General features: G+C 41.7%; 1 protein-coding gene across 1 annotated transcript in view; it reads left to right on the top strand.

Annotated features, from left to right (window-relative positions):
* The window catches only part of PROSER1 (proline and serine rich 1), a 68207-nt gene extending 44614 nt beyond the window's left edge, over positions 1-23593 (top strand). Inside the window, exons 8-13 of the mRNA XM_030200411.1 lie at positions 167-245; positions 6962-7051; positions 7166-7210; positions 9455-11183; positions 20188-20347; positions 22160-23593. Coding sequence (XP_030056271.1) covers positions 167-245; positions 6962-7051; positions 7166-7210; positions 9455-11183; positions 20188-20347; positions 22160-22282 — 2226 coding nt within the window. The 3' untranslated portion in view covers positions 22283-23593. The remainder of the gene's footprint in view (positions 1-166; positions 246-6961; positions 7052-7165; positions 7211-9454; positions 11184-20187; positions 20348-22159) is intronic.
* Positions 23594-23873: the final 280 nt, after the last annotated feature.

Below are 23873 nucleotides of genomic sequence, written 5' to 3'. Positions count from 1 at the left end.
GTTTGTTACCCCCCTCCCCATGTACAGTATTCGTGTACAGCTAGACAACTGCTCAGAGCTATAGAAGTGATAAGTAGTAGTAGTAGAAACAGTTCAGGTTTTAGATACTCACCTTTCTGTTCTTAAAAATGTAACACTTTTATGCATTTTTTTCTCTCCAACATAGCCTCCTACAACTTACAATCCTCATAAACCTGTTCCATATCCCATTCCTCCTTGTCGGCCACATGCAACAATTGCACCAAGTAAGGGTCCTTTTCTTGTAACTTTTTTTGGGGCTGCTTCATCAAGAATTACATTTGAGTTTTCATCAGAAAACAAATGGCAGCAGAATATTTATTTGCAATAATTTTATAGTACGAGCATAGTTAAAGAATACTTAATACTTGGTAGCTGATGTCGGTTAATTTTAGCTTTTATGGTAAAGTGGTTGCATTTTCAGATACTAGCTTGTCATGGGCAAATCAGATGATTTTTCTGCTTCAAATATTGAATTGTCTGGGGTACATTTATCCATATGCATGTTCTGTCTAATTGTACTGGCAAGTTTTAGGGCCTTAACGCATATTGGTGACAATTATCAAACTGGCAAAGGTACAAGTACTGTTCTCCAAGGACAAGCAGGATAGTAAATACTAATGATGGTGTTATCTAGTAGAGGCAGGTGCAGGAGAACCTTCCCTAGCTTTACAGTTCTAAAGGACCTTAGATTTCAACCATGCATATACAGTACTTCTGTACTGTGATGTCACATGGGTCTTCCTTGGTTCTTGTTTATCATGGAGCCAGTGAGACTTATCCCTTTCTCTTCTTTGCAGGTTTTTTTTTCTCTGTTTCATGCTCTGGTTGCCTCTTTTTCACAAACATTTTCCTTTCTTGAATTTAACTTTTCTTGTCTTGTTTTATTTTTCTCCATTCATTGTTGTCACCAGATCTCGTGCTCCTGGGCAGTTTGGTAAGGGCTACCAGTATTGAGTTGTTTGATTTTTTTCCTTGGCTATACTTTTGTTGTAAATATATAGAAAATGACAGCACATAAAGACCATATGGTTATACAGTCTTCCCATCCATACCAGCTGCTCAGCTTTGTTGTCTCCATCAGATCTTCTGTGCTTGTCCTATGTTTTCTTAAATTTAGATACTGTCCTTTTTCTCCACTACTTCCATTAGGAGGTTGTTCTACACATCCACCATCCTTTATTTAAAGAAATATTGCCTTAGATTACTCCTGAGTTTAACTTTCACCCTCATTATATTACCTCTTATTCCAGAACAGACCACTGATCATTTTAGTAACTGTTCTCTGGACTGACCCCACCTAGACATTTGGCTAATAAGTTCCTCAGCTATGATGACTTATACATCACACTTTTTTGTTTTATGTGCACAGAACTTCATGTCCTATACTGTACTGCTCCCTTGGTGTTTTGGAGCCCAAATGCATGACCCTGGTTGTTTGTGTGTTTGTGTGTGGGGGGGAATTAAGCATTAAATTTTAGCTATCAAACTCTAGGCCATCCTTCCAGATACCTTGGACTCTGAGAGATCTAGAGGCATATTTTCAAAGCACTTAGCCTTCCAAAGTTTCATAGGTTTCTATGGAACTTTGGAAGGCTAAGTGCTTTGAAAATATGCCTCTCTACCGTGTTGCAGATTTTGGTATCTACAAAGAAGCAAACCTTTCCTGACAGTCTTCCACACTATCTCTCAAAAAGATATCAAAGAACCGAACCAAGGATGGAGACCTGTGGCACATCATTGGTAATGACCCTTTTCTCAAAGTGAACTGCATTTACTATTACACTTTGCCTCCCACTTAACCAATTTCTAAGCTAGTCAGATCAGCAAAACTTAACAAGCCTTCGCATGAGCAACTTACAAATAAACAACGTCTTTAGTGCAAGGCCTAAACTGAGTACACCACATTTAATGTTCTCCCCGTTTCTTCCAACTCTGTGGTCACCCAATCCAAGACATTCATCAGAATCTTTTGACAAAATTTATATTTGGTAAAACCTTGCTACCTTGGATCCTGTTGTTGGTTTCCAGAAACTGCACTGCCAATTTGTTAGCAGTGATACGAGATCCATAGCAACTTCACAAAATTCCGGAAATCCAGCAAAACCATATCAGGAGCCAATACAACTGGTGCTTATAGTGCCTAGGACCAGATCACAGTTCTACGTCAGTTTGAGACACAGAGATCTGTGTAACCATTAAGAGCAGAAAGGCTCTGTGGTGCATTTAAGTCTGATCCATATGTTTCAAACTTTAAAAAAAAAAAAAATCTGACCCTAAGGATCAAGGAGCTGGGGCTGGATTGGCATCAAGGAAAACTTGATCTCTCTATTTATCTCTCTCAACATCAAGCTTCTGTAGACCCCAACAGAATCAAAGAATGTGAAGAATTCTGCCTCTTTAGCACCTGTAGTGAAGGGCTTCAGTCTGTCAACTGCCACAGTGTCTACTGGAGGAAAAAATATCCCTGAGGCATTAATTTGTCATTCAATTCAAATCAGTCAAAAGAAACACTTACTGATGTCTTGACTGCTAGGTAGACACACACTCAAATTTCTATAGAGCAATTCTGAGATCAAACTATGAACCAGCAGATCTCTAGGAAAAGGAGAGTTTCACTGGTTTCTCCTTGGACCCCTTTTCAAGTCAATTGATGATCTCACTTTCACTAATGTTATCAAGCAAATGGCTAACAGACCATATTGTTTTTGGTTAGAGAAATTGAAGGAACCCAGGGCAGTAGTGTTGGATATCCTCCAATTCCTGACCTTTCCCTTTCCATCCCTCCCCCATCCAAGGAAGGTGTGTGACTGTAAAAATCTCAGGGATACACAGATGACAGTGTTGGAGGTAGACTTTATGTATAGAGTCCAAAAGGCTCCAAATTTGAAAAGCAGCAACTGTCGCATCATTCATTGTTGGTTGAATCTGCTCTCAAAAAGGTACAAAAATATGACAACTCACTCCTCAGCAACCCCAGGGAGGGATGTTCCTACACTGGGCTGACACGAACGGAAAGTGTTATTTTTTTTATTACAGAATGCTATGTTTTCTTCCCATTTAGCTCTGGACTTAAAGGAAACATACACTTAGAGTGGTCCTTCCAAGTCATAGGAAGCATCTTGGATTTATAATAGAGAACCACCAGAGGCATAGCTAGGTGGGCCACCAGGGGAGCGACTGCTACCCCAAATGGACTTCTGATGGCGCCTAATTTTCACGCGATCTGTCATGTGAAAAATAGGTGCCATTGGCAGTCCACTCCCCCTGACGCCTCAACCTGGCTACGCTTCTGAGAACCACCATTATCAGTATCACATACTGGTCTTAGTACTGTCTACATGTGTGTTCATGAAATGCTTAGCCATGATGGCAGCATATATTCGTATAGTGAGAGTGCATGTCTTTCCCCAATATGGGCTATTGGCTGGTCAAGATCTCATCTCAGGAAGGAGCTCAATGATCAAAGGGCAAATTTATGTAGTTTCTGGTGTCACCGTTCATAAATTATCCAGAAAATAATGCTTGGACCTTCCACCTTCCTTGAGCGCTGCTAGAAACAATTCAAGCAAAAGCCCTTCTCCAGTCAGACAGCATCATCAATGCAAATGTTTGGGTTATAAAGATGGCAAGGAATCAGCAGACAAAAATAGCACATGTTAAGACTGTTAGGCTGTATATGCTTTATTAAAACTTACTATACCACCTTTGCTAGTCAAGTAGATCAAAGCGATTTACAGATGGATAACAACAGATTAGTGGTTATGGCTTCAGCTGTATATGTAACTCCCTTGGCATGTCTCAGAATGAGACAAGCCCATCGGGTCCTATGCTCCCAGTGGGCTTAAATGACCCAAAGCTTATAAGGTGTTGTTCAGGTCACTAAGCAGCTCAAAGACTCCCATCCCATTCTATCTTGGTGGTTAATCCAATCAAATCTGGCAAAATGAATTCCCTTCCAGATTGCCCTAACTATGGACATTGGCTGGAGAACTTCATGTAGAAGCTCTCCAGCCACACACACACTCTGAGCATTTGGTCTACTCAGGAAACATTATCATATAAACTTCCTTAATCTAAGGATGAGCTGGAACACTCTCTAAAGGCCTTCGGAGATTGGTTTACCAGCAAAACTGTCCTCTTCCAGATTGACAATCAGCTAGCCACAAAACTATGTCAACGAGCAGGGGAACAGGTTAATGGCTCCCTATGTTAGAAAACTGTAAGAATACGGTACTGGGCCATCTTTCAAAGGATGACGTGGGGCTATTTGGTTGGGAGAGACGGGATGAGTTGTCCTTGGACTCAGGAGTAGCAAAAAAAAATGTTTGTAACTGAAGTCCATTTGTAATGGACCCTCTTTGTTATCTCTTCAGAACAGGAAGGCTCCTCAGTTTTGGTCCAGGAAAAGAACATGCAGCACATTAGCCTCTGATGCCTTCCACTAGTATTGGAGTAGAGGGTAAAAGGGAGTCTTTAGTATATCATTTTGATCCTGCTTCAAGCAAGGATTCTTATAAAATTCAGAGAGGAGTGAGGGCTATGATACTTGTAGCTCCCCACTAACCAAGACAAATCTGGTTTTCCCTTCTCTGGGAGCTGTCCACCCGTGAACTGATTAAGTTGGGGAATTCCTTAACACTAATCACACAGATGCAGGGGACTGTGTTGCATCCTGTCACCTAGCCCTCATAACCTGAATGTAGAGAGGGTAACAGGTTCCTTGTATCTGCCTGATAGCATGTCTTAGGTTCTTTATTCTAGGAGAGCCTGAACTACATTACTATATGGTTTCAGGTGGAGAAGATTTACTATTTGGTGTGATGGACATGCCTTAGATCCTTTTCCAGTCCTATGCACAAACTAAATACACTCTATTTTTTTTGGAGCAAGCCTTAATAACCAATTCTGTCTGAGTTCACCTTAGTGAAATTGGTGCTTATCACCACCATGTAAAACAAGGTAAACCCATCCCTGTACAATTTTTGTGTGTTTTATTTGGACCTTCCATCAAGCTATCTGCTGTGTCTTAGGATCTCAGTGTAGTACTGACCCGGCTGATGAAAGCCACAAGTCCCCCTGAGAGCTAACATACCTGACCTGAGAGGGACAGGTTTGGGAATCATTGGTGTATACAGTCATATGCATCCCTTTTTTGCTGGTGTAATTTTTGGTGGAAAGTCTACTTCTATTTGAAAATGCAGGTTATATAATTTTCCTTCTCATGTTTCTCTGCATCCCTGATAATTCCTCCAATAAATGTAGCTGAAAGTTCACATGTTGTGCAAGAGTGTGTATAGTTTTAGTTATATTCAGGGTGGCAAATTTCAAACAGTTCACATTGGCAAAATGCTACTTGTCCACATAAATGGCTGCCTTTAAAGTTCCTTACATTTTTTTACTTGATTTATTCCATTGATTTTACAAGTGAAGGGCACTGCATTAGACTTAAGGATAATGCAGATGATTACAATTTAAATAGTTGTAATCAATGGCCTCCCGCTTAGTCACCTCTCCCCTCTCCAGTCGGTTCAAAACTCTGCTGCCCGTCTCGTCTTCCGCCAGGGTCGCTTTACTCATACTACCCCTCTCCTCAAGACCCTTCACTGGCTCCCTATCCATTTTCGCATCCTGTTCAAACTTCTTCTACTAACCTATAAATGTACTCACTCTGCTGCTCCCCAGTATCTCTCCACACTCGTCCTTCCCTACACCCCTTCCCGTGCACTCCGCTCCATGGATAAATCCTTCTTATCTGTTCCCTTCTCCACTACTGCCAACTCCAGACTTCGCGCCTTCTGTCTCGCTGCACCCTATGCCTGGAATAAACTTCCTGAGCCCCTACGTCTTGCCCCATCCTTGGCCACCTTTAAATCTAGACTTAAAGCCTACCTCTTTAACATTGCTTTTGACTCGTAACCACATGTAACCACTCGCCTCCACCTACCCTCCTCTCTTCCTTCCCGTTCACATTAATTGATTTGATTTGCTTACTTTATTTATTTTTTGTCTATTAGACTGTAAGCTCTTTGAGCAGGGACTGTCTTTCTTCTATGTTTGTGCAGCGCTGCGTACGCCTTGTAGCGCTATAGAAATGCTAAATAGTAGTAGTAGTAATAGTAATGCAGATGATATCAATTTAAATAGTTTGTTTATATTTGCATTTATTTTAGTACTTGATATGTCACCCTGATCAGTACCAGAGTGTTTCACAAATAAAGCAATAGTCAATTAAGTGGAGAAAAAAAGTAGAAAAAAAAGCAGAAAGCTTCTCCTCCCCAGCTTCCCAATCAAGTCAGTCAAGCTGCAGTGGCATGGAAGAAGAAGCGTGTTTATGCAGCCTTGAAATTTGGGATGCTATCCCTCATTATCTTAGACTAAAAACTTTGCTTCTTAAAAAGAGGAGTCCAGTGCTTTAACCCTCTCCGAAGAAGGGTGTAAGCTGAATTGTATTTCCTTTTTAAGTGTGAAGTCTTTCAGATATTCACAAATAGCGAGGGAATACCTCATTTATGTACCAAAATAGAGATGATAACCCAGAAAGGAATTGGCTAAATGATACCGTTTTATAAGTTCAACCAAAGATGCAAGTATTATGGAACTGTGGTCCTTTCTTCGTGCTTGAATGGTCGGGCATGTTGCAGTTTTTATCCTGATTTCCTGGATTCATATTACCACAATTGAAGAAACCCCTTTACCCATGCTTGAGTTCTTGGATTTTGTACATGATTTGAGATCACAGAGTCGGACTTTATCATCCCATCTCATAACATTTTCTTTTTTGGAAGGAGGTCTGCAGATTAATGTATAAAAATAAGAAATAAAATTGGTAACTAAGACATCACAAATAAGATGTCATCAGAAAATAATATACAAAGAATGAAATCCATTGACTTCCTATAGAGATTTTCTGATGCTTGTATTTTTTTTTCTTTTAACTTAGGTGCCTATAATAATGCTGGTCTGGTTCCCTTGGCTAATGTCATAGCCCCAGGCATACCAGGTCCATTTACTCTGAATCAAGTAGGAGCAGGTAACATAAATGTGTATTTTCTGAAAACAATAAGTAAATATATTTAAATGTTGGCACTAAAGACAAAAAAAGGGCTTTGTCTCCTAAATAAAGGCATGTATGGTTCTGTTCTAGAAAATGAAGATCTCACTAGTCAAGGAAAATCATCTCAAAATCAAGGTGAGCTACTGTCAGAAGATCAGTTGGGTTCATGGGGAAGTAGCTGAGCATCAAACTGACAATATCTGGATTTGTTGTACTGAAATGTTATTTTAGTCTGTTTTTTTTGTAAATTGGATGCACACATCTACAAAAATAAAAATTGCAGGCACTCTGCCTGACTTATAGTGTGTTTTTAAAACTCTATCACATTTGTAACTTTTGAAATTCCAAATTTTATGTGGCTGTGCTGATGCCTAGAGTCTGTCTTCCAAAACAAGTGGATAATGGGATATTACTTTTATTGGAACTTGGTGCTGCAGTACAAGAATTGCATATGTTACTGGGCATGTTTTTTTTTTTTGGTAGAAAAGCTGAGATTTAGGATATTTTTTGAAGCCTTATGTCTGTCTGTATGTATGCATTTTTAGACTGCATTTGCCTTTTCAGTATATGATTGTTATCCTCTTCTCTTTGTGCATCAGAAATTTCCTAATCAGCTTTTAATAAGGATAAGATGAGTCAAATTAGGTTAGTGAAATACGAACAGGCATGTAATACATTTTTTCTTACCCAGGGGACCTTCATCAGTTGTGTGTTTTGACAGGTATCTGCAAAGAATAGTTTCTCTCCCTTTGATTGTGACTAAATTTATTTCTCCGCAGTTATGCGCAAGGAAGTTGGGGTAATGATTATCTGTTAAGTAAAACATTTAGGTGTTCATATTCAAAGCACATAGACCAGTGGTTCCCAAACCTGGTCCTGGAGGCACCCCAGCCAGTCTAATTTTCAGGATATCGTCAATGAATATTCATGAGAGAGATTTGCATGCAGTGGAGGCAGTGCATGCAGATCTCTCTCATGAATATTAAGGGTGGCTATCCTGAAAGCCTAACTGACTGTGGTGCCTCCAGGACCAGGTTTGGAAACCACTGACATAGACTCACAAAGTTACATAGATGCTCATTTTCAAAGCACATACACTTACAAAGTTACATATGTTACTGTGTAACTTTAAGTCTATGTGCTTTAAAAACAAGCCTCCTAATCTACATAATTTGCATATATTAAAAACACAGCACAACAAAAAAATATTTTCGTATGCTACTGGGCAAAAACCATTTGTCCTATACTAAGTTCAGTGTGCATATTCCAAATCCGAAGTCAGAATTATTGTAACACGTCAGGAAATTTTGTTATGCATAAGTTTGCCCAAATGAATTAATCACTTGGAAAGCATTGAATAATTTTTACAGAATGAGTTTTACTCCAACAATTACCTGATCTATATCAAAGTTTTCATAGTAAACAGTATATGAAAATGTAATGGAATAACAAAATTTTAAAAAAGGCTCGTATTCCAGTTTAAAAGTCTTACTTCAGCAAGGCCCAGTACTGTTAAAAGTGCTTCAGGCATCTGCTTTTGCGTTTCTGACCGGTCATATTTTCCCGTTGCAAAAACCAGCGGTAGTCCCCCATCATGTTGGGATTCCAGCGGCCTTGATATCTGTTCTCCATTGTAGAAATGTCTTTATGGAACCTCTCTCCATGTTTCCAATATATAATGCATTAATATTATAAGTGAATAGGCTTTGCATGTATAACTTAAAATCTAGTCGTGTCAGACAAATTCGGAGTTCATATTTGGAATCGGCGGGTTCAATTTAGTATAAATCACATGTTTTTCTCTCAGTAGCAAAATCATTGTTGCATTGTGAAATTGAATACAGGGAAATATTCCATTCTGTCTGTCCAGAAATTGTACAGCACTGTATGTCTTTGAGTGGCTGTGAACTGCTGTTAAACTAGCAGGTGTTATCTGCGTATAAAGGGTAATTTTATGAAGTATGAGGTAATAGTAAATGATTAGAATGATGGCATGTATGTGCATGTGTGTTCATAGGTCCATAAGTGCCAGAATCCACCTAATCGCTATTCTGTAAATATGCACATTTTATATAGTGTGTATTTTACAGGTAGGCATACTCATAGTTGAAGGAAAGGCAGAACTCACACAAGCATAACTTACAGATAAGTTATGCGCCTGTCACCAGAACTTAGGCAAGCACACTCGGGTCAGCTCTGTGGCTGTTGTAAGTGGTCACACAAGCATATAGGTATATGTTTTTGCTGCTATGCTAGTATTCTGTAAAGGAAAATAAGTGCCTACGTTCCTTTATACAGTAGGCTCTTATCAAGTGCCCAGTTATAGAATTACCCCATAATGCATGATGTATTCATTATGATCTTTGTTCTTTTTTGCAGCTTTTACTGCATCAGCAAATCAACTCTTCTCTCCCCCTGGTTCTAATTCTTCTGCTTCTTCAACACCAGTTGCCACCCCAAATCCTTCTCCTGCAAAGTCCTCAGCTCATCCTTCAACACCAACAACCCCAGTCATATCTGGAATCAACATGTCTACCTCAGGACTTTCTGCCTTTTCTGGTCAAGGCTTGACTCTTTTACCAGCTCAGCCATTAACACCAACTCCCAGTGTCATCAAAAGTCTTCCACTGCCAGCTGCTGCACCTGCTAATAATCCACCTTCTACCCCTATGCCATTAGTTTTCTCTAGTATGCCTCCTGCTGTCACTCCAGCTCCTCAAGGGTCTTCCATACCATGTACCACTCCTGCCTCCAATGAAATTTCAGTTTGTACTCCTTTCCCAGGGCTTCCTTTCCCTGCTACCAGTTTCTCTACTGCCTCAGCTAGTACTCCTACTTTAGTGCCACCGGTTTTTGCAGGTCTACCCTTGCCCTCTGTTTTACAAGGGTTGTCTTCTCCAGCCCTCTCTGACATTGTGGGTACTTCCACTGCTGGCGCTTCTGGAGCACTTAGTTTAGGCAATCCACTGCTGTCCATGTTGAAGGGATTTCTGACATCAAACGATCCTACATTAATGAACTCTTCTGCATTGCCTTCAGCTATTCCAGTTGGGCTCTCTTCTTTAGCAGTTCCTGCTCATCATAGCAGTGACCAGCTTGGCTCCTCTGATAACAAATCTTATACTCCCTCTACCACTCCTACACTACAAAATTCTTCCACTCCAGGGTTGAGTGTTTTCCAAAGCCTGCCTTCCACTTCATTGATGAACCCTAGTTCCACTCCTCCAGCAATGCACACTCAGTCTCCTTTAAACACTCCATCCCTAGCAACTGTACCAGCCAGTTGTGTTTCAGCTCTTTTTCAGGACCCAGTTTCCTCTAATCTTGACAAACAGCTTTCAGTTTCCCCTACCACCACAAGTATTTCTGTCCAGGTCAAAACTGAACCTACTAGTCCTAGTCCATCTGCCTTTAAAGATTCTTCTCATTCAGTTACACCCTCTCATGGTACTCTAAATCTGTCTGCGGTATTGGGTCATGTCTTTCCCTCTGCCACCACAGTACCAGTTAGTTTATCAACTTCTGTAAATGCAGGAATACCTGACCTGCCCTCTTTGGGTACTTCTTTAAATGGTCCTGGTCTTTCCTCAATTTCCTTAGCACCTCATGGATCTTCAACTCCTCTTCCCCCTATTTTTACTGCACTGCCTCATTTCACATCTCTCTCAAGTACTGCTGCCTTTACTAGCAGCTCAGACCTTACCACCTCTGCCAGTACTTCGGGGACATTAACTGTTCCTCTTGCTACGTCTTCAACTCCCTCTCCTTCACATATCCCCTCCACATCGGCTGTGTTTTCTGGCCTAACTACCCCAGTATCTGCTTCATCATTTCCTCTTGACTTATCCACTGCTGTCCCCTCTCTTTTTTCTGCCACTCAAGGATCTCTCGTCTCATCAAGCTCAGCCTTTTCTGGATTGCCAGTGTCTAACACCCCTCCTGCCATACCTACCTTGCCCTCCTTCCCAGGGCTCCAGCCTCCTTCCACACTGGCATCTGTTACATCTCTACCTTCAACAGGTCCGACTCCATCTCCAGCTTCAGTTCTCCCTGGATTCGCATCTGCATTTAGTTCAAACTTCAACTCTGCACTCGTTGCTCAGGCAAGGTAGGTTATTGCATCAGAGAGAAATTAATGTACAGTCACTTTCATGTCATCCCGCAGACGTGGGTTATGGCCATCTACCAGCAGGTGGACATAGAACACCGGAGCTCCAGAGCTCTGCCATATAGCCCCCTGTATAGCAGCCTCATTCTCAGTATTCTCTCTATCTCAGCAGGTGGCTGGATATCCCGTGCAGCTCTCTTGTATTGGCTCTGGTCTGTCGCGCAGGCTTAGTTGAGCTTGGAGGTTGATCAGTGTCCATTTTGGGCTTTGGGGTACATGTAGTGGTGCCAGGTCCCTCCCCCTGCTGCTCCTTCTGCTCTGAGGTTATTTTCAAGGTTTCTCTCCTGCCTCTTTAAAAAAAAAAACAATTTAAATAAACAGAAATACAGGGCTTTGGCCCCTTAAGGAAATGAGCAGTGCTGCTGCTGGCAGCTCCTGGGAGTGTTTTTGTATAGCACTGTTCTTCATTCGCAGTGCCTCTGCCAACAAGTTCATCTGGGACAACTATGAGAGTTGTATTTTCTTTTGTTTACTGCATGGCTGCACCTGCAGAAACAGCAAAGCGCTGCTCCTGGTGTGGGATACAGTGGCTGGCATCGCAGTGTGTCCGTCATGTGCTAGTGTCTCTCCATGCAGACCCCGTCAACTGACCTTTCTTCAGATCGTTCCCACTATGTTGGAGGGCCTGCTGGCTGAAAATATGGTGGGCTCCACAGTACCTCAGAAGGTGCATGCATTGGCAGCCACCATTTTTGAGATGCTAGCACACTCCTCTCTCCATGCAGACCCCGTCAACTGACCTTTCTTCAGACCGTTCCCATTATGTTGGAGGGCCCGCTGGCTGAAAATTTGGTGGGCTCCACAGTACCTCAAAAGGTACGTGCATTGGCAGCCACCATTGTTGAGATGCTAGCACACTCCTCTCCCACAGGCCCGTTACTGAGTTCCTTTCAATTAACAGCTCCCCTATATCCTGCAGGTATGCCGGATCTGAGGGAATTGGACCAAGGCACTTTGGGCACTTCTTTTTCTCCATTCTTTTCATGCTCAAGAGGCCACTCCCCTCACAGCCCTGAGGAGGATGATCCAGTGGCTGCTAGGTTGTTCCGCAAGGCGGAGCTGCCTTTCCTCATCGCTAAGGCTAAACATTTCTTCCCCTGAGCTGCTCAGTTTGGATGTTATCTCTCACCCTATGACGTCTGGCACCAAAAAGCCACCCAAATCTTTTCACATTCATGCAGCCATGTGGGTGCTGATATCTTCACAATGGGACATCCCAGATGCAGGCTTGAGAGTGGCCAGAGCTATATTTCAGTTGTATCCTCTTCTTTCTTAGGAATTGGACTCCGTGCAGCTGCCCAAGGTGGACTGTCTGGTTACGACGGTCACCAAGAAGACTACATTGCCTGTGGAAGGGGGGACTGCCCTCAAGGATGTTCAGGATCGTAAATTGGAATCCTCTCTTAAGCTGACCTTTGAGGTGGTGGCTCTGTGTTTACATGCCACAGTGTGTGGCTCCTATGCAGCACGATCTTGCTTAAGTTAGGTCCAGATGGCATCTTTGGCTGAGGACTTGGTCCAGTCTTTGCCGTCCTTGGATTCTGGGTTGGCTTATTTGGCTGACTTGCTATATGATATCTTTAGAGCTGATTGTGTAGGCAGAATTCCTAAGCAGGAATTTTTTAGATCTGGAGGAGTGGTCTCGCTCCAAGGATGCCTTTCAGATGATCACAGCTAGGTGGGGGATTCCTGTCATGGACTTGATAGCCACAAAGGACAACGCCAGGGCTCCCAGGTTTTTCAGCAGAAGGAAAGTGCTAAGGTCTGAGGCCATAGATCAGCATTTTTCAACTGGTGTACCACAGCATATTGGTGTGCCGTGACTGCTCCCCAGGTGTGCAGCAGGCAGGGGCGGACTGACCGTTCGGGCAGCTGAGCAGTGCCCAAGAACCCAGAGCATCATGAGTCCAGTGCCTCCCCTTTTGTGAACCAGCATTTCTCCCACTCTCCTCCCTCTTCGCCCTACCTCAAACCACATCTTCCAAGAAGGTTCCCTGGCAGTGGCAGTAATTCACAGCCACTGCATGCAGCCTACTGTTTGCCTCTGTTCTGCTGCAACCTGTCCCCTTCTGATACAACTTCCTGTTTATGCAGGGGCAGACCGGGACAGAAGAGAGGCTCTGAGCAGGCTGCAACATCAGCTGTGAATTACTGCTGCTGCCGGGGAACTTCCTTGAAGACATGGTTTTAGGTAGATGAGGGAGGGGGTTTGGAGAGTAAGAGAAAGGGACAGGTTGAACCTGGGGGTGGAGGGGGAAAGGAAAAAAAGAAAATGCTGGAACCGTGAGAAGGAGAAGGAAGGGAAGAAAAAGAAAAATGCTGTATCTGTGGGAGAGGACGGGAAGAGAAAAATATTGGACATGGGGAGTTAGGGAAGAAAGAGAAAAGCCATGGACTGAAGGGGAAGATGTGGGGGGGGGGGGAGGCATGGGGGAGAAGTGATGGACCTGAGGAGAGGAGAACTGATGGGTCTGAAGGGAAGGAGGGAAGAAAGAGAGAGGGGTGGAGGGGAATAGAGAGAGAGAAATGATGTATTTGAAGGTAGAAAGGAGAGAGAAAGATGTTGGACCACAGGGAAGGGAGTTAGGGAATAGAGAGGAAGAGATGTTGGGCCACAGGGGCAGGAGAGATGTGAGATAAATGATATAGGTAGATGCTGGGGTGGGGGGAGTGGAGGAAGAAACATGTAAATATCGGGCTACAAGGGAGGAAAGGAAGGGAGAAACTGGGACTAGGGGAACTATGAGGGGGATGTCATGGGGGTTGTCAAGGAGATTAGCAAGAGGAGGATAATATGTACATAGGGTAAAAATGCAGTAATGGGGAATAGAGGAAGGATAGAAGGGATTAAGAGGCAGGGGAAGGAATGAGATGGCACCTGGGAGAGCTAGGGGGTGAGAGAAGGAGATGGAAAGTAGATAGATAATTGAAAAGTAAAAAGAAATAGATGGAGGACTGAGGGGTGAGAAAGTGGTTGAAATCTGAGTTGATAGGCAGAAAAAGAAGGGGAGGAAAGAACTAAAACAGAAAGATCAATATCTCAGAGACAGGTATAATAAGGGAATGGAACAAAACAGTAGGAGAGATGAGAAATGGACATCAGTCCCTGGAATGAGCAGAAAACAGAAAAGAAAAAATAGAATCAACATGATGTGGAGGAGTGGCCTAGTGGTTAGGGTGGTGGACTTTGGTCCTGGGGAACTGGGTTCGATTCCTACTGCAGGCACAGGCAGCTCCTTGTGACTCTGGGCAAGTCACTTAACCCTCCATTGCCCCAGGTACAAATAAGTACCTGTATATAATATGTAAGCCCCATTGAGCCTGCCATGAGTGGGAAAGCGCAGGTAAGCGCAGGGTACAAATGTAACAAAAATAAATAAATGGGGAAAATGTCCAGACAACAAACGTAGAAAAAAGTGTTTTATTTTGCATTTATTAACTATGTTAGTTTAGGAAATGTATATCGTGGATGTCTTTATATTATGTTCAGTATAAGAGGAAATGCATTTCTGGTTTTATTTCTCCTATGTTGTGGTACATGCCTAGTTTGACTTCTTTGGGTTCCCAGTTCAATTTTTGTCTTTGCATATCTATTTCTAATTTGTGATCCCATTCTGTATTTGGTGAGGGTTCGTCTGTGTTTTGTGTGTGACTGAGGAATGGTATTCTTTGGACATTTAGCTTCTGTGTAGAGATCTGTAGCTGTCCCACTTATTCTATTTTACAAGTAGGAGGAGGTGTATTGGTGTTTTTGGGCCCAGTGTAATATTTGAAGTGCTGCCTATTCATATGTAGGGTTCTTGCTATTTGAATCATAGGAATTAGTTCTACTGTTGTATGACATATTTGTACATGAATGTTAGGATTTTTTTCAGGTTTTGTATTTCACAATGTTCTTAGTAGTGGAGAGATTTATTTTGCTATAGCTCAGACGACATGAGAATCGGAATATTTTTTTTCATGGTGCCATCCACGTTTTTGTATGCATGCTATTTGTGGCTAGTTTCACTATCTTTGAAGTGTATTGTTGCCCTTTTGCCCACTTGTGTCTTCAATAAAAATATTCAACTATAAAGATAACACAATGATTAAAAAGGTAATTGTTTAACTTAAAACACAATCTTAATACTTAAACAACATATGTATCCTTAAAAAACTGATAGTGTGCCTTGACAATATTTGCACCTTATCAGTGTGCCGCGAGATAAAAAAAAAGGTTGAACATCACTGCCATAGATGCTTTTCTCCAGCCTTTGCCGGTTGCCTCACTTTTCTGTGTTTCCTACTTAGCCCATGATCGACAGAGCTTTCCTCTTCACCGGGGACCATTAATTCTAGTGACTTCAGATTAGCTCAGAAGACCATGGTATGCAGACATCGTCAGGCTGCAAATTGATAGCCCCCTCTGCCTGCCATCCTGGAAAGGGCTTTTGATGCAGGGTCCAGTACTAATGGAGGATCCCTCCCCCTTTGGTCTTACGGCATGGCTCTTGACAGGTCGCAATTGAGAAGAAAGGAGTTATCAGGAGGATGTGATTGCTATGCTTCTCCAGGCATGGAAGAGGTCTGCTTCAGTGGCATGTACCAGGGTTTGGAGAATGTTTGAGAAAATGGTGTGGTTCCAGGGATATTGCGCCTTTTTCAGCCCACTTGCCACATATTCTGTCCTTTTTGTAGGAAGGTCTCAAAAAAGGGTTTGAAGGTCCAGGAGGCAGTTTTGGAATGTTTTCGGGGGCAGGTGCAAAGAACTTAGTTGGCAGCTCATACAGATGTGGTTCATTTTATTAGAGGGGTTAACCAATTGCAGCCTCCCAGGTGGATGATTTGTCCATCTTGGAATCTTCATGTCATTATCCACGCCTTGCAGAGGACTCCATTTGAGCCTCAGGATTCACCCTAAAGGGCCTCATGCTGAAACGCAGTGTTTCTGGTGGCTATTACGTCGACTATTGTCAGAGTGTCAGAGTTGGAAGCATTGTCATGCTGGGATCCGTTCCTTTGTTTCACAGAAGTGATTTGGATGGTTCCTTCCTTTCTCCCAAAGGTGGTCTCCTTTTCCACTTGAATCAGCTAATTTCTCTTCCCTCCTTTAGCAGGGACGATTACCCAAAGGACTTTCATGCCCTTTGGTGTTTGGATGTTCAGCACTTTGATATTCAACGCTTTCTCCTCAGATGCCTGGGTCATCAATGAGTTCAGGAGATCTGACCATCTCTCTGTTCTGTTTTCTGGTCCCAAAAAAAGTTCACCAGGCGTATAAGTACCTGTTAGCGGGCAAATCCCTACCACTTAAGCTGAAAGCGCATTCTATGAGAGCACAGGCGGCTTCCTTTACAGAATCACATTCCATTTCTGTTGAGGCTATTTGCAGGCTGGTGACGTGGTCCTCTGTGCACACTTTTTTAAAAGTATTATAGATTGGACATATTGGCTTGGAGTGACTCGGCCTTCAGTGCCCCTGTCCTTACTGCTGGATCACCAGGTCCTGCCCTACTTGAGGACTGCTTTGTTACGGCCCACACATCTCTGTATTGATTTGTGGGATGACATGAAAAGAAAAATTCATTCTTACCTGATAATTTTCTTTTCATTACTCCCAGCAAATGAATCCAGATGCTCGCCCTGTGTTTGGAGATTGAAAGCTGTCTATATGTGTAACTATATCTGTGTGCCTCCTGCTTGATTCTTGTGTGTCCACAGCTGATCTGTGTTTGCAATTGCAGATTAAAAAAACACACACACACAAGTTTCATCAGATTGTTTCATGATCAATGATGATTGTTACTGTTTCCTTGAGATATTTTCTGACTTTTTTTTATGCTAATTGATTCCTGTTATAGGCAGGAGAGTTCTTTGGTCTCCTTTCTGTCTGTCCTGCTTTGTTATTGAAAATACTGAGAGTGAGGCTGCTATACAGGGAGCTATATGGCTGAGCTCCGGCATTCTCTCTATCTCCATCTGCTGGTAGATGGGCATAACCCACACATCTGGATTGATCTGCTGGAGCTAATGGAAGGAAAATTATCAGGTAAGAACTAACTTTTCCTTTTGTTCTCAGCAAAATCTATAGTGTGTCTTTAGAGATCACATTTTTTCAGGTATCAGTATTATTGACTTTTCTTTACGCGAGAATGGAAGGAAAAGCAGGCTTACACATTTTTTGAGGCAAACATTTCTGTAGTCTCTTGATTTAAGCCTATGAACCAATAACCCACTTGGCAGAGGCAGGTGGCACCTTTTAGACAAGGAGTTCTCAAGCCATTTCTCGAGACACATGTAGCCAGTCAAGTTTTCATGATATCCACAATGAATATGCATGAGATACGTTTACATGCACTACCTCCACTCGATGCAAATCTGTTTCATGCATATTCATTGTGGATATCCTGGGTTGATAACCCTTGTTCTAGACTAACCAGTGCCTCAATAAATTGGTTACTGTACAAGTTGCCGTCCTCTGTCACTTTTGTTATATCAAACTAACGTGGCTACCCTCTTTTTTTTTTTCCAGTAACCCACTCTCACAACAATGCCTGCACCTCAATCATGTAGTCTATTTTAATTTCAGCATTTACTTAACTGCCTTTCATCATAGCATATCAAAACAGTTTCCAATATTACATATGCTCTTTTACGCTTAATTTGTTTTTTTGTAAAAATAAAACAAAGGTAAGAATAAAATTAAATACAAGTAGACACAATACTCGTCACCTCTTATGGACTAGGTACCACGTAATCCATCAAATGACTGTTCAAGAAAAGGTTTTTAGACTAATTTTTAAATTTTCTTGGAGATACAGTAATTCTCTGAGAGATACAAGGGTAATTATTCCAAAGAGCTGGAGTCAAATAACATAAGGCAGTTTTGCATGTACATTTGAATCGAGTATAAACCAGAGATAGAATAGTAGATTCTTCTGTTGAATGAAGAGCTGGAGAGTTTATATGGAAGTTTAGACAAATATTCTGGAATTCCAGACGTGCCCTATTCTTTAAGATTAGGATTTTGTGGTATGATACTTGCAGCCAGTGCCAAGCTCCTAAAAGTGGTAACATATGATCAAATTTGCATGTGTTATAAACTAGCCTTATTTGCATTTTGTTCATTTAGTATTTTTTTTTTAAATCTAAGTTTAATATACATTTATAATGAATTAGAATAATCCATTCAAATGTAGCTGTAATGCAAAGTACACAGTTCTTTAGCATCAAGTATAGATCTAATAGTATGGAGAAAAAGCTAGCATTAGCAACAGAATAAATTTGAGAATTGGACACCAATTTGGAATCAATTTGATATCCCAAAATTTGCAATGAATCCTAGAGGAGAATAGAAGAACCTGATAAATTGGTTTCAGGGATTATCCATTAACCCATGTGTAGTGAACCTCAGTGTAGGGGGTTGGGGGGATTAATGAAGGGCCAGGTAGGCAGAGAGCCTTAATCCAGGATTTTACTTCACATTTTGTTTATTTCCCTTTTTGCACTCTTTGACTCCTTATAAATGTGTCTCCTGGAGCTCTGTTGTGCCAGAGAGCTGACAAGAGTCTTTGAGATTTGTATTCTTGTAAGCCACAAAGGAGGAGTGTTTTTAAGTGCAGTATTGCCAACTTGCACTTTTTGGGAGAGTTTCAGCACCAGCTGGAGGTCACTACAGAATCTAAACTTCCTGCATTTATTGTTTCACTGCCAACATGTGTGTAACCTTCATGGGCAAAGGGAAGTTGCAAACCAAAATAATGTGTTCATTATTCATGTTATATACAAATTGATAAATCAATCTTCAGCATAGCAAGAGATCATATAGGTGTAAAACTCAGTTAACCATCAATTTGCATTATCCAAAATCTCTTTCCAGGTGGAGAAAAGTTGTGATACTGAAGTATTTTTGAGTGATTATGTTTACAAAATCGTGAGTGGTGAATTGATTTTTCACTCTTTCAAAAAGTACACAGACCAGGCGACACTCAATGAAATTACATGGAAATACTTGTAAAACAAATAGGAGGAAATATTGTTTTCACTCAAAGAATAATTATGCTCTGGAACTGATTGCCATAGGATGTGGTAACAGCGGTTAGCGTATCTGGGTTTAAAAAAGGTTTAGACAAGTTCCTGGAGGAAAAGTCCATAGTCTTCTATTGAGTTGGACATGGGGGAAGCCACTTCTGTCCCCGGGATTGGTAGTATGGAATGTTGCTCCTATTTGGGTTTCTGCCAGGTACTTGTCACTGTTGAATGCAGGATATTGGGCTAGATGGACCATTGTTCTGACCCAGTATGGCTAATCTTATGCTCTTATGATTATATCGAATTCAACACATAACCCCTCCCCCCCCCCCCCCCCCCCGTTTACAAAGATCCAGTAAAATGGATGATTTTCCATTTTTTTTCAATTAATGACCATATGCTAATGCCCGCCAAGAAAAATAAAAAGTATTTTTTAGCATGAGGTTAGCACGTGCTGATTTGACAGTTACTGCAGAACACCTGAGCGCATCCCACAGTACGCCATTTTAAGCTGTAGTAAGTGCATGGTAGTGCTTACTACAGCTTAGTGGAAGAGTCCCTTTGTTTTTAAAGCAAGAGCCCCAGTTTTACTTCATAATTTTAGAACCTGTTTAGTCCATGTTGAATATGATATCAATCAGCAAAGAGGTGGGAAAATGTGGAATACAAATGCAATAAATAAGTAAATTCCACATTGTGAGCAAGCACCTGCCATGGATTTAGGACACCATTCAGAGCATAGTTTCCCTGGGGATTGCGGAAAATGCCTGGAAGCAGCTGAAAGAATGCAACATGTCCTTGATTCAGTGCACACATTACAGCTTGCTTTGTGTAATGTGAAATACTGTTCCACATAAAGAGAGCATAGCTTCCTTCTTTAAATACATTTCCAATACAAAATATTCCAAGATAACTTTTTGTTTTGATTTCTCAGTTTGTCTACAGGTCTTCAAGCAGCAGGCAATACCTCTTTTCCTGGGCTCTTGTCTCTCTCTGCACTGCCTGGATTTTCTCAGAGTCCCTCCCAGTCAACCCTGCAAGGCCTGCAGCAGAATACAGCAGTGGCAGCAGCAGCGCAGTCTGCACTATTGCAGGTAAAGAGACTTTTCAGCTATTAATTGTGGAACCTACAAAAACGTGTGACAAATGTCCACTTTCAGTAGGAACATTACAAGTAGTTTTTTAAAGTTTAGAGGACTACTATTAAAAGTGGGAATTTGAACATCTCTAAAATCAAAATAAATCCATTATTATTTATTGCCAACTCAGCCTTTTGGCTGTTTCTTAAAAACCCTTTTAACAGACATTTTGGTTTTAGGGCCACATTCCAGTTCAGCTTTTGTTTCCATCTGCACCAGCTCATCTGTCCAGGGGCGTAGCCAGACTTCAACGGTAGGGGGGTCCAGAGCCGAGGTGAGGGGGCACATTTTAATCCCCCCCGCCAGTCAGCCAGCCAGCCAGGCATTGCCAACACCGACCCCCCCCCCCCCCTCCCGACCCGGCCCGTTCGCCATTGCCGATACCTTTACCTTTGCTGGCGGGGAAGCCCAGCCCCCGCCAGCTGAACTCTTCTTCCTTCGTTTGGTTTCTGACTGAGTCTGATGTCATGCAGGATGTCAGAGTCAGAAACCAAACGAAGGAAGAAGACTTTGGCTGGCAGGGGTTCGGCTTCCCCGCCAGCAAAGGTAGCAGGCGGCGGGTTGGCGGCGGGAGGGGGGATTGAGAGGGTCGCCGGCAGGGGTGTCCAGGGCCAAATCTATGGGGGCCCAGGCCCCCGTGGCCCAGTAGCAGCTACCCCTCTGGTTTTAGCAAAGTGGACTAACGTTTATGATATTGGCTGTTCAGTGTTTGTAATGGTATTCTACTTCATACTGATTTTAGTTAGCATCTTTTTGGTTACAAAAACAGTGAGAAGTCAAAACACCTGCTTTTTCCTATATAAAAAACTATTATTTCCCTATTTTTCAAATGTAATTGCAAATTCAGTTTAAGAAATACACACCAGAGCCGTTAAATGCTTGTGTTAAGAATGTGTGATGTTTTGCTTTCTCTGTAGTTTGTCACCTTGTCATTAGTCAACATAAATAATTTTCCAAAGATTAAGTTCTACCTGAGCTTTTAAGACCATGTAGGTTCCTTTTTCTGATTTTAGATGCTCGTGTACATCTGCTTCTTTAGTTACGTCTTAGGCATGACAGTTTATTGGACCAAACATAAGAAAAAAATTCAGTTTTCACCAGGACTAGCGTGACTACCAGTAGGCTGCATTACATTGGCTTGGAATTATGCCAAGTTTGAAAAGCAATATCAGTGCTGCATTTTCTTCAGTGAGAGAAGAAATATACATGGTATATCTGCAGGTCAGTTTATGCCTGGTGTATTCAATGGGTTGCAACAGTTTTTCTTTAAACTAAATAGTTCTGCTTAGGAGTCAGCTTGAAGGAGCTAGACTTCATGGTGTCTTCAGCCCTTGGATATCTTTAATGCAGCATTGCCACTAAACCTTAAAGTAGGTAGACATTTTTTATTTATTTATTTATTTTATTTATACCCCACGCTTTCCCACTCATGGCAGGCAATGGAGGGTTAAGTGACTTGCCCAGAGTCACAAGGAGCTGCCTGTGCCGGGAATCGAACTCAGTTCCTTAGTTCCCCAGGACCAAAGTCCACCACCCTAACCACTAGGCCACTCCTCCACTCCATTTCCTTTTGAAAGGCCCTGTAGAGTCTTTGTTTTTTACTCCAGAACTAGTCCAGTGTTGATGAGTTTGATCATGTAGTAGATGTGCGCTTTAATATCATGGAGGACACATTCTAGCAAATTTTTGACCCCATCGTATTTATTATATAACAAGGGTGCATCTCCCTCAGTCTTTAAGCTTCCATTTTCTGGATTTTTGTTTCAGGCACATTCAGCTCCAGCTTTGGAGAGCTTTTCTTCCCAGCCTGATGGCTTTGCCAATTACTCTGCAGCATCTGGAACACCATTTTCATTGCAGACGGGGCTTCCCCAACGTGGATGGCAGTAATGAAGATGTAACCTGATCTGAGCCCAAACTTTTGACTTTTTAGTTGTAGCTTGCTGTAGACAATGTTACAGGGTACCTCTGGGAGCTATTTTTGTATTGTGAAAATTACAGACTCAAGTATTGCATTTCCATCAGTCAATGTCTGTCCAAGAAATGGGACTATTATCTGCCAATGAACTGGGTGACAACAAGAATAATTTTGCTCTTATAAAAACATGTGCTTTGTACTGATGCTAGGTAAAATAGTGTGCTTAGCCTGTATGCAGGAAAAAAAATGAAATTCAAAATGTAATCATTTTTAAATAGTAAAATTAGAGATTTATTTTCATAAACACAGGGTTTCAACTTTTCCACTGACTTACTGTGTTTTATTTTCTTTATATTTGTTAAATTGAAAAAAATATGTCTTTGTTTTATTAAGAAGCTGGGCAATGGCTTTAACTTGGACTCATAACTTGCTTAAAAAATGAAAATGAATCCGGAATAGGTTTAACTTGTCCCATAACAGCTATTAGTGTAATTTTTGAATAGCTTGCATTGTTTGACATGTCTATAAATGGTTTTAGCCCAAAAACATTGCAGCCAGTTATCAAAGGAAACCACTCAATTTCTTCCCTGTTATAAAATTACCCCCTTAGCATGCATACATGTGCTACAAATTTTCAAAGCTTTTTCCAGGTCTCTGACAAGGGCCCTTTTTTTATAAGCTGAACGCCTATTGGTTCATCTGATGATATTGTTGATCAGGTAGCACCAGCAGAGTGGCACACATTTGAGCTTTTCTCTCTGGTGGCCTTGAAAAAGTTGTTGCCAACAATGAATCTGTTTCAAGGTTGGACCCAGTGCTGCCAAAGTGGCTTACTATTCCGTGGCATGGTCTTTCTCACCACTTAGCTATGATAGTGAATGAGAGTATTCCCTGGTTGGACCCTTTGTAACCTGCTCATTATCGCCCAATTTCAAAAATGTGTTTGACAGAAAATAAATTTTTGAAATTGAAGGTGATTGGAAAGGTGGTGACTTTGCAACTGACAACTTTTATAGAGTCTCATGGAATTTTACATCCATTGAGTGGGATATAGTACTGAGACGATGTTAGTGGAGTTGCTCAGTGAATTTAAAGAGATCTTAGATTCCAGATATATTGCATTGGCTGTGTCATTGGACCTAGTCTCCGCAGTTGATCTGGTTGATTTGTTGCTGGATCAGCTGTGGTGGTTGGACCTGGGTGACACAGCGCTGCAGTGGTTTTCCTCTTTTCTACAGGGATGTACCTTTGTTGTGATGTCTGGCATTGAGGTGTCTTGGCCCCGTGGTTTTAACTGTGGGGTTCCATAGGGGTTGGCCCTCTCCCCTTTACTTTTTAATGGTGTTTTACTCCAAGTGATAGACCAGTTTTTTACTGGTGGATATGTACATGCGGTTGATAATGTATTGGTGACTAGTTTCTCCTTTGTCCTGTGATTTAGAGCCTTTACAGACTTGTCTGGAAGTCTGCTAGCTTGACTTGAGACACACCAGTTGGAGTTGAATAAAAATAAGACTACGGCTTGTTGGATCACTGGGAAAATGGAATGTTCCTCAGTGGTTA

This window comes from Microcaecilia unicolor, chromosome 4 (genome assembly GCF_901765095.1).
Source record: "Microcaecilia unicolor chromosome 4, aMicUni1.1, whole genome shotgun sequence".
Classification (NCBI taxonomy): Eukaryota; Metazoa; Chordata; class Amphibia; order Gymnophiona; family Siphonopidae; genus Microcaecilia; species Microcaecilia unicolor.
This window is presented reverse-complemented; position numbering and strand designations above follow the sequence as displayed.